This window comes from Apodemus sylvaticus, chromosome 6 (assembly GCF_947179515.1).
Source record: "Apodemus sylvaticus chromosome 6, mApoSyl1.1, whole genome shotgun sequence".
NCBI lineage: Eukaryota > Metazoa > Chordata > Mammalia > Rodentia > Muridae > Apodemus > Apodemus sylvaticus.
Genome location: NC_067477.1, coordinates 119810396 through 119825238, shown reverse-complemented (window position 1 = coordinate 119825238; position 14843 = coordinate 119810396). Strand labels below are relative to the sequence as shown.

The 14843-nt window shown below is 40.8% G+C and overlaps 1 protein-coding gene across 2 annotated transcripts in view; it reads right to left on the bottom strand.

Annotated features, from left to right (window-relative positions):
• Positions 1-14739, bottom strand: part of Rbks (ribokinase) — an 83459-nt gene extending 68720 nt beyond the window's left edge. Inside the window, exon 1 of one of the 2 annotated variants that reach the window (XM_052186338.1) lies at positions 14405-14739. In XM_052186338.1, coding sequence (XP_052042298.1) covers positions 14405-14502 — 98 coding nt within the window. In that variant the 5' untranslated portion in view covers positions 14503-14739. The remainder of the gene's footprint in view (positions 1-14404) is intronic. The other variant, XM_052186337.1, reaches the window with a different exon arrangement.
• Positions 14740-14843: the final 104 nt, after the last annotated feature.

Below are 14843 nucleotides of genomic sequence, written 5' to 3'. Positions count from 1 at the left end.
CGAGTTATTTTACTGTTCCAAAGGTTCCAAAGGTTTAACAATGTTTCTGGTTGGACAGAATTTGCTAATCTCCTATTCTTGTATAGTTTCTGGAAAATGATCAATTTATATTGATCCAGGAGTTGCTGGCTTAGTTGAGTTTCTCTCTATTCATGTCCCTTTGGCATTTGCAGTAGATTGTATGGGACTTTAAAAATTTTGCAGCCGGGTGGTGGTGGCGCACGCCTGTAATCCCAGCACTCTGGGAGGCAGAGGCAGGCAGATTTCTGAGTTCGAGGCCAGCCTGGTCTCCAGAGTGAGTTCCAGGACAGCCAGGGCTATACAGAGAAACCCTGTCTCGAAAAAAACAAATCCAAAAAAACCAAAAAAAAAAAAAATTTTTTTTTTTTTTTTGCTTCATTAGTTCCTTCCTTTGCCAGTATCCCGCTACACATTCTAGTTTTCTTAGTCTGTCCAAACTAAGAACTTTGTTTACTTACCTCTCTGGGATTACTAATTTTACATATTTCTTGAGCTTTCCCTTTCTGCTGGGGTCAGGGATGTGCTCCTAGGACTGTGTGTTTTCCTCTCCCATGTTGCCTGCTTTCACTATCTGAAGAAGTTGTTTTTTACTTATTTCTACTGATGTTGAGGGGATAAGTTTGGTAGTCATTATTACAAAGGGTGAGGAGTGTTTGGGTATGAATAGGTTCCACCTTAAAATAAACGTACAGCAACAGATTAGATGACAGATGCCTCTGCACATAACAGCAACACAATATCATGTAGGCAGGGGAGTCTGCAGGGTAGTGCCAAAGGAGAAGAGAAAGCCAGTTATGAAAAGTTCAACATGGAACAGTAATTATAAGATGAACATTTTAATCTCAGTCCAGAAGTAATTATCAGAATAATGGGGACAAGATGGACATACTGATTTTACTCTTCTAAGGTAGCATGGAAGATCTGAATATATAGTGTGCTGGGAGAGGTTTGTAGCTCAAAATATTAACATACCTAAAAAACTACTCCCCAGTATCATTTTTTGGTGTGCGTACAGCATGTGCACGCATGTGCATGCATCTGTGTGCGTGCATTATCTCTGCTCACTCTTTACTTTCATCCAAGAGCAGTCCTGGAGGAATAATAGAAGCTCAAATACAGAGGTAGAGAGTGGATCAATTCTGTAACTAGAGACTGTAAGAGAAAGAGAGCAAAGGGAATAAGTGTGCACTTGGGAGTTAGGAAGTAAGGATCCGACAGCTACAGATGACAGAGGTTTCCATGAGGGTCCTATACAGTAGGAAGCTCGGATGAAGGGGACAGAAAGGAGAATGGCAAGACACAAGAATCTCATGAAAGGCAAAGTTAATGATGCTACTTCTAAATTCACTGAAAATGAGAACATTTTATTTATATACAACACTTTGTATATTTATATAACTCATACAACAATTTGCACATTGTTATATATATGATCTTATATAACCATATGAATGATTGTGACCCTTCTAGGTATATCCTCAAAGAGTCACGTCAGCTTACCATTGAATATACATGCTTACTGCTGTGCTATCTACAAGTGCCAAGTAAGGGTGTCATCTAGTGCCTGCCTGTAGAAGAATGCATTTATTCAATGTGGGATACATACACAAAAAGTTTTCCTCAATTCCAAAAAATGATATTATACCTTTATTAGGAAAATTCATGGGTATGGAAATCATCATGTCGAGTAAAATAAGCCTTTCTTTTTTTCTGAGGTGAGGGACATGCAGGTAAAAGGAGACCATATGAATAGATGAGAGTCAGACCCATATATACTAGGTACTAGGGACAGATACAGTTAATAGACACTGAAACACAAGACAAAGACAAATAACTACAGAACCAATGCTTTATTTTCTATTTTGCCAATTAATTATAGTAAAAATTTAAATTCCAAAATGACTTCTGTCACCATATTATAATTATCTGGGCTACATCTTCCTGCCATCTGCTGGTGTAGTTTAAAGCAATAAAAAATGGATTTTTAATTTCATCCTTAACAAAATATAATTAGAAGGATAAATCATGAGAAAAATAGTGTATTTTAGAATTAATTATTAAATTTTCATTTACCTACTATTTCTGGTTTTGGGTGGTCATGTTTTCCATTATTACAAGTAATCAACAACTGATTATATTTGAAGTTAACCATATATTTGAAAGCAGGTTGAACAGGCATTGTGAATAATCAAGAATTGATTATATTTAAATTAACATTAAATATCTGTAAAGCAGATTAGATGGGTATTATCATTACCTCTGTTTTAAGGGGGAAGGTTAAGAATTTGGTAAAGTACTTGCTTATCAAAAATCTCATAGTTTCCGCACATGCCTTTAATCCCAGTATTTGGGAGGCAGAGGCAGAGGCAGGCAGATTTTTTTGAGTTCAAGGCCAGCCTGGTCTACAGAGTGACCAGGGCTATACAGAGAAACCCTGTTGGAACCCCCTCCCCCCACAAAAAAGCTCATAGTTGTCATAAGGGCTAAACTAACTCAGGTCTTTCAATGCTAATGCTACAGTGTTTATGCTATTGTGTTTTGACAATCAGCATTTTAAAATTTTTGACCATTATAGTAGATATTCAGAATGCTGAACATGTTAAGTAGCAACTACAATTAAACACAAAGAGAAACAGATTTATACTTACAAAAACCTGTAGTTTACTCTGCCTTACAACTTCTTTGGCTTTATAAGTTCATGTTCCACTACAAGAAGACCTACAGAGTTAACTGAGGCCTATGAGGGCTCCCAGAGACTGAACCACTAACCAAAGAGCACGCGTGGGCTGGACCAAGGCCCCCTACACATAAGTAGCAGATGTGCAGCTTGGTCTTCACGTGGGTCCCCTAACAATTGGAACCTTGGCTGTCTCTGACTCTGTTGCCTGCCTGTGGGTCTTCTAGCTGGGCTGCCTTGTCTCGCCTCAGTGGGAGAAGATAAGCTTAGTTTCTCTGAAACTTGGCGTGTAGAGGTGGTGGTGGTGGCGGCGCTGCTGGGTGGGTGGGGGCTGGTACCCATGAGAGGTCTCCCTTTCTCTCAGGAGAAGGGGAGGGGGAATAAAGTGTGTGAAGGTGGGACTTGGGGGGTGGTGGCTGCAATCAGGATGTAAAGTGAATAAGTTAATGAAGGTAAATAAGTTCATGTTCCAGAGGCAGCATCTGCCTCCTTCTCATAATGGTGGCTTATTCCTAGAGTTTTATGTATATTTTAAATCTGTTTCACACATCCTATTGCCTGTGCCTTGACTTTTGCTAAGATGTCCACATCCTTTAAAGTGAGTTCATTATGGCCTCTCTGAGAAGTTGTGATGCATCAGTCTGGGTGGACTAGGTACCATGCCTGTGGTCTCTAGTCGTCTGTGAAGTTTCTTTCATATCATGAGTCATCCTCATTTCTGTACGCTGATAGCTAAGATTATTCCCATATACACCCTGCCTCAACAAACTTTTGTTGAAGCAATGAATTAATTGCAGATACTATTTCTTGAATCTTACCATATAGGAAGTACTGCACCAAATATTTTTTATGAACATCAATTCAAGAAATCATTACAAAAAAGCCATGAAAAATTATAGTCATTTCCTTTCCGTAATAAGAATTAGAATCATAGGTATAAAAACATCCCATGTTTGCTTAAAAGATGGCAAAGCTAGGATTTATTTGCTTGTTTGAATTTTTTTGAGACAGTGTCCCACATGGTTAAATAGGGTTCAAAGTCTCTATGTAGCCAAGGATGACCCTCATTCCTTGATTCTTCAGCCTCTGCCTCCCAAGTGCTGGTATAACAAGTACGTGCCAGCATGCCTAGCTCAGAGTTAGGGTTTAACATAAAGCAGGTATGGCTAAGGTATCCACAGACACACCTACAGACCCTAGGACCTATTTACACACCAGAGTTCCATCATGTTTTGAGCAATTTCTGACCATTATGTTTTTTTCAAGCCACAGTTTAGCTGTCTAGTCTAGGCCAGCCTCCCTTATGCATCACGACTGGCTCCTCAGACCTCCCGATTTGCCACTCCCTCAGACTGAACTGTGTCTAGCCTCGTTTGACTTTTTATTCTGAGATAGGGTCTCATCAAGCTGCTCAGGCTCTGGCCCTAAACTTACTCTGTAGCCCAGGTGGGACTTGAACTCATTATCCTCCTGCTCTAATTAGCCTCCTGAATTGCTGGGATCACAGGTCTGACCCACCAGGCCTATCTCCAGTTACATTTTTAAACAATCTAAATGCTGAGATGAAAAAGCCAAATAACTGTGTTTCTTTTCTAGAGCTCAGAGAAAAAAAATTGCAAATGGACAGAATACTCTGAAATATATGTTTCTTTTTAAATCTTTGAATGTATCACTTTTTGTTTAAAATGTAATCTATCAGAAGAAATCATTTAACTCCATGTGAAATATGAACAGTTAACTTCATCTTAATATTCTGTTATTCCACAAAAGTATCTCTTTTTTTTTTGGATTTGTTTTTTCGAGACAGGGTTTCTCTGTGTAGCCCTGGCTGGAACTCACCCTGTAGACCAGGCTGGCCTCGAACTCAGAAATCCGCCTGCCTGGGTCTCTCAGAGTGCTGGGATTACAGGCATGCTCCACCACCACCCGACTCTACAAAAGTATCTTAGTTGTGCTGTACAATCTTAATAAAATTATGACAAACAATATTCTACAAAGCTGTTTATGTAAAAATGTTTGAAATTAATCTGACATTAAATAGTTAATGTGGGTGGGTTTGGTACCTTGCCGTCTTTTTAGTATTTCTATTGGAGCAGTTTATGTAAAAATATCTGAAATGACTCAACATCATAATATAATAAATGTGAACTGATTATATTTGCTAGTAGAAAGAAAAAATTATAGTTACCAAAAAAAAAAAAAAAACCTCGCAAATTCTCAGAAGACTAAACTCTGGGTATGTGCTATTATAGAACACATTTAATAGTTAAACTAAAGGTTGGAAAAGATACACTAGGCAGATATCAATTACAATAACTCTGGATAGCTTTATTAACATCAGACAAACCAGAAAGAAAATAGCGTAGAGCTGAGCAGGAGAAGACAGCAATTCTAGACTAAATATACTAACAAAATAGCACCAAATACATCCATTATAAATGAAAATAAGTGTGGCTATAGTTAGAAAGACAAATCCATCATATATACATAAGTAACTTTAACATAATTTTTAGGTATATAAAGTTCCAGGCACACGAAGTTGGCTTGGACTGGTGGACCTGTATAAACACCACAGCTTCAGACCTCGTGAGCAAGGGTGAGGATGAGCAGGGAGCCAGCCCATTTCTTTATGAATTACCCAGTTTTAGGTCTTCTATTATAGCTTCAGGAATGAGTGAGGGTGTGATGTGCAAGCATGTATTCCTTTACTCCACCCATGTACACTAAGTGGCTATCTTAAGCCAGGTGCTGTGATATCCCAAGTACAAACAGGATACTTTTTGTTTTGTTTTGTTTTGTTGGTTTTGGATTTGTTTTTTTTCGAGACAGGGTTTCTCTGTATAGCCCTAGCTGTCCTGGAACTTACTCTGTAGACCAGGCTGGCTTCGAACTCAGAAATCCACCTGCCTCTGCCTCCCAAGTGCTGGGATTACAGGCGTGTGCCACCACTGCCCAGGATACTTATTATCCTTATTTTAGATAACATGTTCATCTATTTTCTTTTAGCTTTAACAGAAAACCAAAGAAAAACTTATCTCTGAAGACACGAAAATGCACTTTATCTTTATCATTCATGTTTCAGACATGCACATGACTTACCATGCACCTCTGGCTGATTGGGAACTCACAGCAACCCTCTGTGTCTGCCATCCAAGTGCTGGGGTTAAAGGCACACCGTTGCTAGTTTTTGTTGTTTAGCACTCTTGAGACAGACAGGACTCTTCATCGCCTTGGCTGTCCTCTAACTTGTAATATAATTCACACTGACTGTGAACTTCTGTCTTTACCTCTTTTATGTTGGAATCTCTTAAAATCCCACTTAAAGGCTCGCACCATCTGAGGTGGCCCTGATGAACTTCAAAGCTAAGATTCTGTAAGATCTTTGGTTGAAAACTCAGGTACCTGAAAAACATATCTTTCTTTCTCACTTGAAAATGAAGACTCTAAATCAGAATATGGTAAAATATATGTCCATATATAAATATATTGTAAAAATAATTTGTAGCTGGCTGTGGTAGCATAGTTCTAGCTAGTTTGGAGCATCACTTGAAATAAACCCTTGTGTATGAGGCCAGCCTGGACAACATTCTTAGACCTTCTGTCTCCCTGTCTCTGTCTCTGTCTCTCTCCCTCTCTCCCTCTCTCTCTCTCTCTCTCTCTCTCTCTCTCTCTCTCTCTCTCACACACACACACACACACACACACACACACTATTGTACAAATTATTTTGTGCAATATTACAGAATTGTATTTCAAGATTCTTTCCAACCACAAAAGGAAAAGCCAGTACCTAACATGTGATGTTTTTGGGAAACAAACCAAAAACTAAAGTAAAACAATATAACCCAAACAAAAACCCCAGACCTAAAAGAAAAACAACCAAACCCTCAAGTTTTACTCAGACCACAAGCCAACCATATACAAAGATAGTTTGTAGCTGGCTTTTGCAGCTGCATAAGACATGCTTCAAGTCAAGCTAGTCACAGAATAACTGTGAAGTCAGGCAAAGACACTGAAAGTTTTAAATGCTCATATGAATGCTCAAAGATGTTCTTATAAATTTGTCATGGCCTCTAATATAATATAAAGAAAGCTTGTCCTCCAAGGCTTTAAAGATAGAGATTAAAGTTATATTGATTCGGAAGGTTTGATTAAGGATGAAGAACGGAGGGACTGTCCTGGAGTCATCTCAGATCATTTCGGATCCTCCATCTCCATGCTCTCTCCTTTTGTAAGGTTTCCCTGCTTTGGGAGAACCTGTAAGTACTTGCTCCAGAGTTTGGATCATGCTTTACTAACTGTAGTACCCCAAGTGTCTAGCATACTTTTCACTTCCTCTTTTTAAAAGATTTATTTACTTATTTAGTTTTATTACTTTTATTTTTTTATAGTTCAGTTGTTACCCCCTCCTGGTCTGCTCTCCCACAGTTCCACATCCCATCCCCCTCTGCCCCTTCCCTTTGTCTCCAAGAGGATGTCTCCTCATCACCCCTACCCCACCCTCCAGGCCTCTGCAATCCCAGTGGCCTCAAGTCTCTTGAGGATTAGGTGTGACTTCTCTCACTGAGGCCAGACTAGGCAGTCCTTTGCTGTATGTGTGCCAGGGGCCTTGAAAGCAGCTAGAGTAGGTATTTGCCTCCAAGTATGTTTAAAGGTGCCAGATCCCCTAGAATTGGAGCTCCAGACAGTTGTGAGCTGCCATGTGATTGCTGGGAATTGAACCCAGGTACTCTGGAAAAACAGCCAGAGCTCTTAACCACTGAGCCATCTCTCCAGCCCCCTCGCTCTCTTAATATTATATACAAATCATCAAAACACTGGAGCAAAAGTCGCTGGAGTTCACCTTTGTTCTCCCCAGAACACAAAAGAGTTATGAGGATGACGGACAGAGACGGACAGACGGATGGCTTAGAACAGCTCACCTGCCCTCCCTTCTGCCTCCTCTCTCCTTTTTTGAGATAGGGTCTCATGTAGCCCAAGCAGGCCTTGATCTCCCTGAATAATGGAGGCTGGCTTTGAACACCCGAGTTTGCTGCCTCCATCTTGAAGTGCTGGGATCACAGGTGTGTGCCATTACACCCGGCTTAGCTCCTGTCACTGGGAATTCACTTTTTAAAGCATCTCTTTTCACTGAAGGTATCAAAATTAGCAAATTTCTCATGGATGATTTCTTTTGGCATTACAGAATACAAGTGACAGGAATATATTTTAAAATTAAAATATGACTTACAACTTAAAAGCAAATTTTAAAGCTAAAAAAGTAGACATCATAAAGAATGGCATTATTTTTCTCAAACACTAGGAATTGTCAGATTTTTTCCACCAATGTCCTTTGATTTTTACTTTACTGAAAATGTGACCTAAAGGAGATTCCCTATCTATTTTCCTACCATATGATAATATGCTTTAGTCCGACTCAGACTACAAAACAAGCATCAGAAGGCAATTTCCGTTAGCCTCCCCCTTACTTTGCCAGAACTCTTTCATAAGACTCGACGGTACAGCACCAGGAGAGTGTTGCTTTCTAAGTTTGTGTGCCCCTAGGGTATGCCTGATGCCAGTGAGGGACAGATGAGGGCTTCAGGCCCCCTGAAACTGGAGTTACAGGCAGCTGTGGGCCATCTAGTGTAGGTGCTGGGAACTGAACCTGGGTCCTCTGCAAGAACAAGTAGTCTTGATTGCTGAGTCATCTCTTTAAGCCAAGTTTTTTTTTTTTTTTCTTTCTTTCTTTTCTTTTTAAAAATTGTGTATCTGGGTTTGTGCAGTGGCCTTGGAGGCCAGAAGAGGGCGCTGGGTCCCTTGAAGCTGGAGATGCAGGTGGTTTGTAAACCACTTAAATTGGGTGCTGGGAACTGAACTTGGGACCTATGGAAGAGCAATATGTACTCTCCACTGTGGTGTTTTTAAAGTAATCTAGGGTCACTACTTCACTTATTCCAGGATCTACTTAAAGTCTTATGAGAATTAAGCAATCATCTTCTGATTTGCTAAATCAAGTTCAAAGTTACGTTTGAGTGTTTTTTTCTGAAGCTACCTCTTCTCATTAGCAGCACATAAAACGGTATCATAGGTGTTAGGTGACATCACAGTCAATTGCTCTGGAAACGTGTATTAAACTTACCTTTGGGGACTGCATAGGCTCAAAGGGAGGCAATAAATAAAGTGTATCCTCAAAATATTGAAGCACTCCTGGAGTTCAGTGATCTCATCGTGTCTCATAGCTTTAAATATTATTTATACACCAATGACACATTTATAGACTTGTATCTCTAGACTGTACTTCTCTGAATGCCAAACTTATATCTGCCCTTCTGACCTCTTCAGTTTAATAGGTCAGATGTCTAATGGGTACTTCAACCGTCACACAACCCTGAGCTCCTGATACAATCTTCTGCATCTCTCTGCAAAGATCAATTCCCCTTGCAGTCACAGTCACACAACTTGGAGTAATCTCTGGCCTGTTACCCTCAGCAAATCCTTTTAGCTCCACTCCCTTCTAAACACAATTACAAATACCTGCTGTTCCTCACCTACAGTGCTTCCAGGCTTACCTAGCTAGGTTCCTGAGATCAACTCCAAATGTGACTGCTCTGGACTCTGTTTCACTCTTGTCCTCAGTCTCAGGAACCCTACAATAGTCTAAGTCAGATTATGTCACTCTTTCACTCAAATCCAATGGCTTTTTATCCATCCAGTGTATAATTCAGTGTTAAGATTCACTGTGAACTCCAACCTTCACTCTGTTTTTCTTCAAATACTGCAATCCTTCTTGTTAACTGTTCAAGGCCTTTGCATACACACCATTCCTTTGCCTGGAGTAGTCATCAGTCACGTATGGTCTTTAGTTAATGTGTGGCTCATGTCTTTCTTACTTGAGGTATTTATGCAAAATTCCACTTCTCAGTGAGGCTTTCTTTGACTGGGGATCTAAACTTAGTATTCCTAACCCCCTGTGTGATTTTCTTTTCTAGCATTTAACTTAGCATATCACATGATTTGCTTATTTTCATTGATACTGTCTCTCTGTACCTTTACAAAGCAGATATTTTTGTCTGTGTATCTTCTCTACCCAGGGCAGAAACTGGTACATAGTGTAAATGCAATAAAAATTAGTTGAATGACTGAAAAGAATGGGTGATATACTTGTTATAAAAAATAGGGACTTAAAGTATGATTAATGATTAATGGATTATGATTAATGGAAGTCTGTAAACTGAACATATAAAAAATTACCACGTATTTTCATATCTCTCCTAAGACCAGATTTGATTTCTCTTTTCTTTGTAACATGAAACCTTTTTGAAAGCAGGGAGGGTTTCATGTAGCACAGACTGGTCTTAAACTCCATGTGTGGCTGAGGATGACCCTGACGTCAGATTGTTTTTGTTCCCGCTTCCCAAGTGCTGGATCCAGGCATGTGCCATCATGCTTGATACAACATGAGACCTCATGAAACCTTAGACAGGAGTATTCAAGAAGAAAGGATGATGAGAAACATGAGTGGGCATCACCCAGTGTCAACTGGATCAGCTAATGAGTTTTAAGAATTATTACTACATAAAGCTTACTACACATAGAAAACTAAAATTATAAATTAAAAAAAATGCTCATTGATAGAATTAGCAGTGTCTGGCACACAGCAATATATAAAGTGAGTTGGACTTGGATGCCTTCCAAAAAGGCTTAGTGAAGTGGTTTTACTTCTAAAGTGCTTCTATAGTACAGTCATGGTGTCTAGTCTGGCTACATTAAATGCAGGAATAAAATGAGAGTAATGAAGTAATGAAGATAATATTTTTAGATCTGAAGATCTTTAGTTATTCTTCATCAGTGTCTAAGATATTGTGTCTAAGATAAAGTGAATACAGAGACTACAAATCTCCACATGGACTTTTTACAAAAAGGCAGTACTATTGGTCTCTTAGAGGTAGAATGACAGGAAGGAAAGATAAGTCTGGGAGTCCTGGGTTCTAGCCTTCATTATGCCTCTGACTGGCTGTGTGATCAGAAGTGAGCTAGCTATAAGCTCTTGGTCACTTCATATGTAGATATGAGTGAGGGTGGGCTGAGAAGACCCAAAGGTTCCCTAAGTGGCAGGGTAAGGTTATTTGATGCTTGTATACACTATGAGCAAAATGTTCTAAAAACATGCTCCTACTGTAATCTCTCCAATTTAGAAATATATTGTATACAACAAGAGAGTACTTAGGTGGTGAACAGCCAATAAGATACAATAAGAGAAGGAGATTATCTTGAGTTATTTAGCTGGCATCAGTGTAATACAAGGGGTCATATAGTGCATACGGACTGAGTTAAGCTGATGCTATGTGAGACTCAACCAACCATTGCTTGCTACTAAGATGAAGGAAACTTGACTGAAAAAGTAACAGAGAAGCTATAAACATTAAAAAAACATCCCCCAGAAAGGAACCTCACCTACTGACTCCTTGATTTTAGTTTAGTGATTACTAAGCCAGACTTAGGGCCTCCAGAGCTGTAATAATATTATGTCAATCAAATATATGGAAAATTGTTTCAGCAGTAGTAGGCACTAATATGACACATATTTAACAAACAGAGCCAGACTCAATTTTATGCAGGGTTCTACAAACGAGGTATGTTTGTAGGCTTAAAAAAAAAAAAAGATCATGAAAACTTTTAAAGAAAAATCTATGAAAATTATTAGTTTAGGGAATTGTTTTTAATTGGTGCCTCATGAAAAATAGTAATTCAAATATTTTATAAAGAAAACAACAAGGGAAATTAGGACATTTATCATCTATAATGTAAGTTTCTAGACCTTAGCTTACTTGTTTTTGTTTTTTTGGGTTTGGTTTTTCCGAGACAGGGTTTCTCTGTGTAGCCCTGGCTGTCTTGGAACTCACTCTGTAGACCAGGCTGGCCTCAAACTCAGAAATCCACCTGCCTTTGTCTCCCAGAGTGCTGGGATCACAGGCGTGTGCCACCACCGCCCAGCATTGGCTTACTATCTATAACTGAGGAGCTGGGATCAATAGCCCCTGAAATTTCTCTACTTTTGAATTTTTAAAATCCTGACATCATAAAGTTAGCCTCCATCTGTGCTTGTCCCTCACACTCTGCAGTCTGGAGAATAATCACCTTAGAAGACACTAGGCTGTCTGTAGCCTGGGATGGTCAAAATCTCAGAAGGGGGCAGCCTGAGCCCAGGACTTTGCGCATGCTAAACATGTCCCCGACAACTCAGTAACAAGCCCTAACCTTTTTATGTTCTTGATGGAACTATTTCTAAAGTTAAATATACTCCCTATGCTTTTTTTTTTTTTTAAAGATCTATTTATTTTATATATGTGAGTACACTATACTGTCACTGTTTCTAGACACACCAGAAGAGGGCATCGGTTCCCATTACAGATGGTTGTGAGCTATTTGTGGTTGATGGGAATTGAGCTCACAACCTCTGGAAAAGCAGTCAGTGCTCCTAACTGCTTAGCCATCTCTTCAGCCACCACAGTCCTTACTTTGATATAAAATGACCGCCACATTTTATCTATTCTTCAAGAAGCACCACGGGGATTAGGTTAATTAGGATGGGCAGTAAGAGGACGAAAGCCTACACACAGGGATCCAGACAGGTTAGTCTGCAGCTTTTCCGGAGCACATGGGAGATACGAGTGAAGAGACAGTTTGCATATGCTCAGCTCAGTGAATGACAGATTAGAAGGTGTGGCCCTGTTGGAGTAGGTGTGTCATTGTGGGGGTATGCTTTAAGACCCTCATTTGGCTGCCTGGATGTCAGTATTCCGCTAGCACCCTTTAGATGAAGATGTATAACTCAGGTCTTCTTACACCATGCCTGTCTGGATGATGCCATGCTCCTGCCTTGATGATTATAGACTGAACCTCTGAAACTGTAAGCCAGCCCCAATTAATTATCGTCCTTCTAAGACTTGCCTTGGTCATGGTGTCTGTTCACAGCAGTAAAACCCTAACTAAGACATTAACTATCTGGAGCTTTACAGGAAGATGTGCTGATTTTTTCCCCTAGAAAAATATATGTAAGCCTCCTCACCCAAGGTCTCCAACTGTACTGTCTGCCACTACAGAAAGTCATGCCTGCCTTGGCATAACTTAGGACAAGGTAGCAGCTCAAACATTTCTGAAAAAGTAAAATTTAGAACTTAAGAGACAGACTTGGTGTGGCAGGCCTGCAATCCCAGCTACAGCAGGATAGCAAGGTCAAGCGCCTGAGTTTCATGGTACAAGTTCAGCATGGGAGCTGAGTGAGAATTTGACTCAAAATCACATCAAAGGCTGTGCGTGTTCATTAGCCATGCAAGGGGATGGAGTTCATCAGCCAGCACCGCACACAAGCTTATGTAAAATTTAATTATTTGTAGCTCTTCTGTTATTGCTAAATTTATAAAAATGATTTTTTTTTTAACTTTTAACTCTCTGTAGGAAAGCAATGCACTTGGAGGTGTGGGGTCCCCTGGAATAGGAGTTACAGGTGGTTGTGATCCAATGCTCTCAACTTTAACCCCTCAGCATACCAAGGTTTCTGTCAATTACACTTGCCTCTCCCAGTCTTTTTAATTCTACCTTTTATGTTGTGTTTGGTAATTTGAAAATATATACTTATCTATCTATCTATCTATCATCTATCTATCGTGTACATATGTATACATCACATATGGAGTGTCCTTCTACCACGCTGGGCTCCAGGCACTGAACTCAGGGCATCAGGCTTAATTCAGGCACCTTTACCTCATAGCCATCTTGATGAGTCCGATAATAATTTATAAATATTTTAAGCAAGATTAAGTAGGACATATGAGGCTCCAACTTTTTAAAGTAGATATAGATGGTTTGGTGGAAGAATTTGGTTGTTTTGATTATCCCAAGGCCTTATTTCAAAGTTCTTTGTTATCTTCTGGAAAAAAGTTTAGGGACTGATGACATTTAGTTGTCGAGAAATATGGTTGTTAATATAAACAGAATTAGATGGCCTGACTTTTTAAGGGACTACCTGAATTATTTTTTTCTATAATGTATTTTGCTTTTATGCTTAGAAAGCTGTTTTCATAAAAACAGACGACAAAGCAGAAGGATCTTTTCTACAGCCTCTCTGTCCTAACTCGACTATTCTCACTTAGCACTATTTGATCAGTTTTTAGTGGCTGTAACTTTATTTATTTTGAATTCACACTAGGTTCCCCACAAAGGTTGACCCATGGTTACATTTCTACATAAAAGTAAACTGAAAATATGAAACACTACAGCGATCGAGTGAAAAGGTGTTTGTTTGCCTCAATGCCTTATTTCACATGTCTTCAATCCAGTAATACCCAGTTGGGTCTGGTGGACAAAACACTTTTTGTGCTCACTACCCTGTGAGGTAGGTCCATCATGTTCTCAGAGGTTAAAATGTCATGGGGCAGCCTGGCCAAGGAAACAGGTGCAGATGTTTGGGGGTCCCCCGGGGGTGGGGGTTGTCTTTAGAAGTATCAAGGCTTTCATTCAGCGTCCCTCCCACCTCCCCGGCCCCGACCCTTCCCCTGTCATTGACCTCCACACACTTTAATTCTGCCTTCCCACCTCAGAAGTCCTGCTGTGGAAACCTGAAGCTTTCAAGAAAGTTCCATGGTGGGTGCTCACAGATCCGAGGCCCGGGCACCACAGTATGGTTCGCGCTCCCGAGACCCTGCGCTGCAGCCCCGCACTAACCTGACCAGGTCGGTCATGCAGGAACCCACTACCACCACCGCTGCTGCCTCCTCCTCCTCCTCCTGCCAGGGCCTCCCGGGATCCCCAGACGCCGCCATTACTAATGCTCGCTCTCGCTCAACCTGGACGCTGCCCTTTGCCCTTTGCCTGACCCCGTAACCAGGGACGCCGCTCCGTCCTCCCTAACGACGCGTGCGTCCACACGCCTGTGCGGGTCGCCCACCCTAATGCCCGAAATCTCCCCGGCCTTCGGCTAGTCGTGGTTCCTCTGGGACCCGTGTTCCTGCCCCGCCTCGTGGCACAGGGACCAGCCCCCTCGGCGACAATCACAGAGCGCGCCACGCTCGAGGCGGGAGCTCCCGGGAACCTTCAGGCGCTGCCCGGTCGCCTTCCTCAGCTTCCGGCTGGGCTCGTCGCGGGAACGCGCACGCCCGGCCGG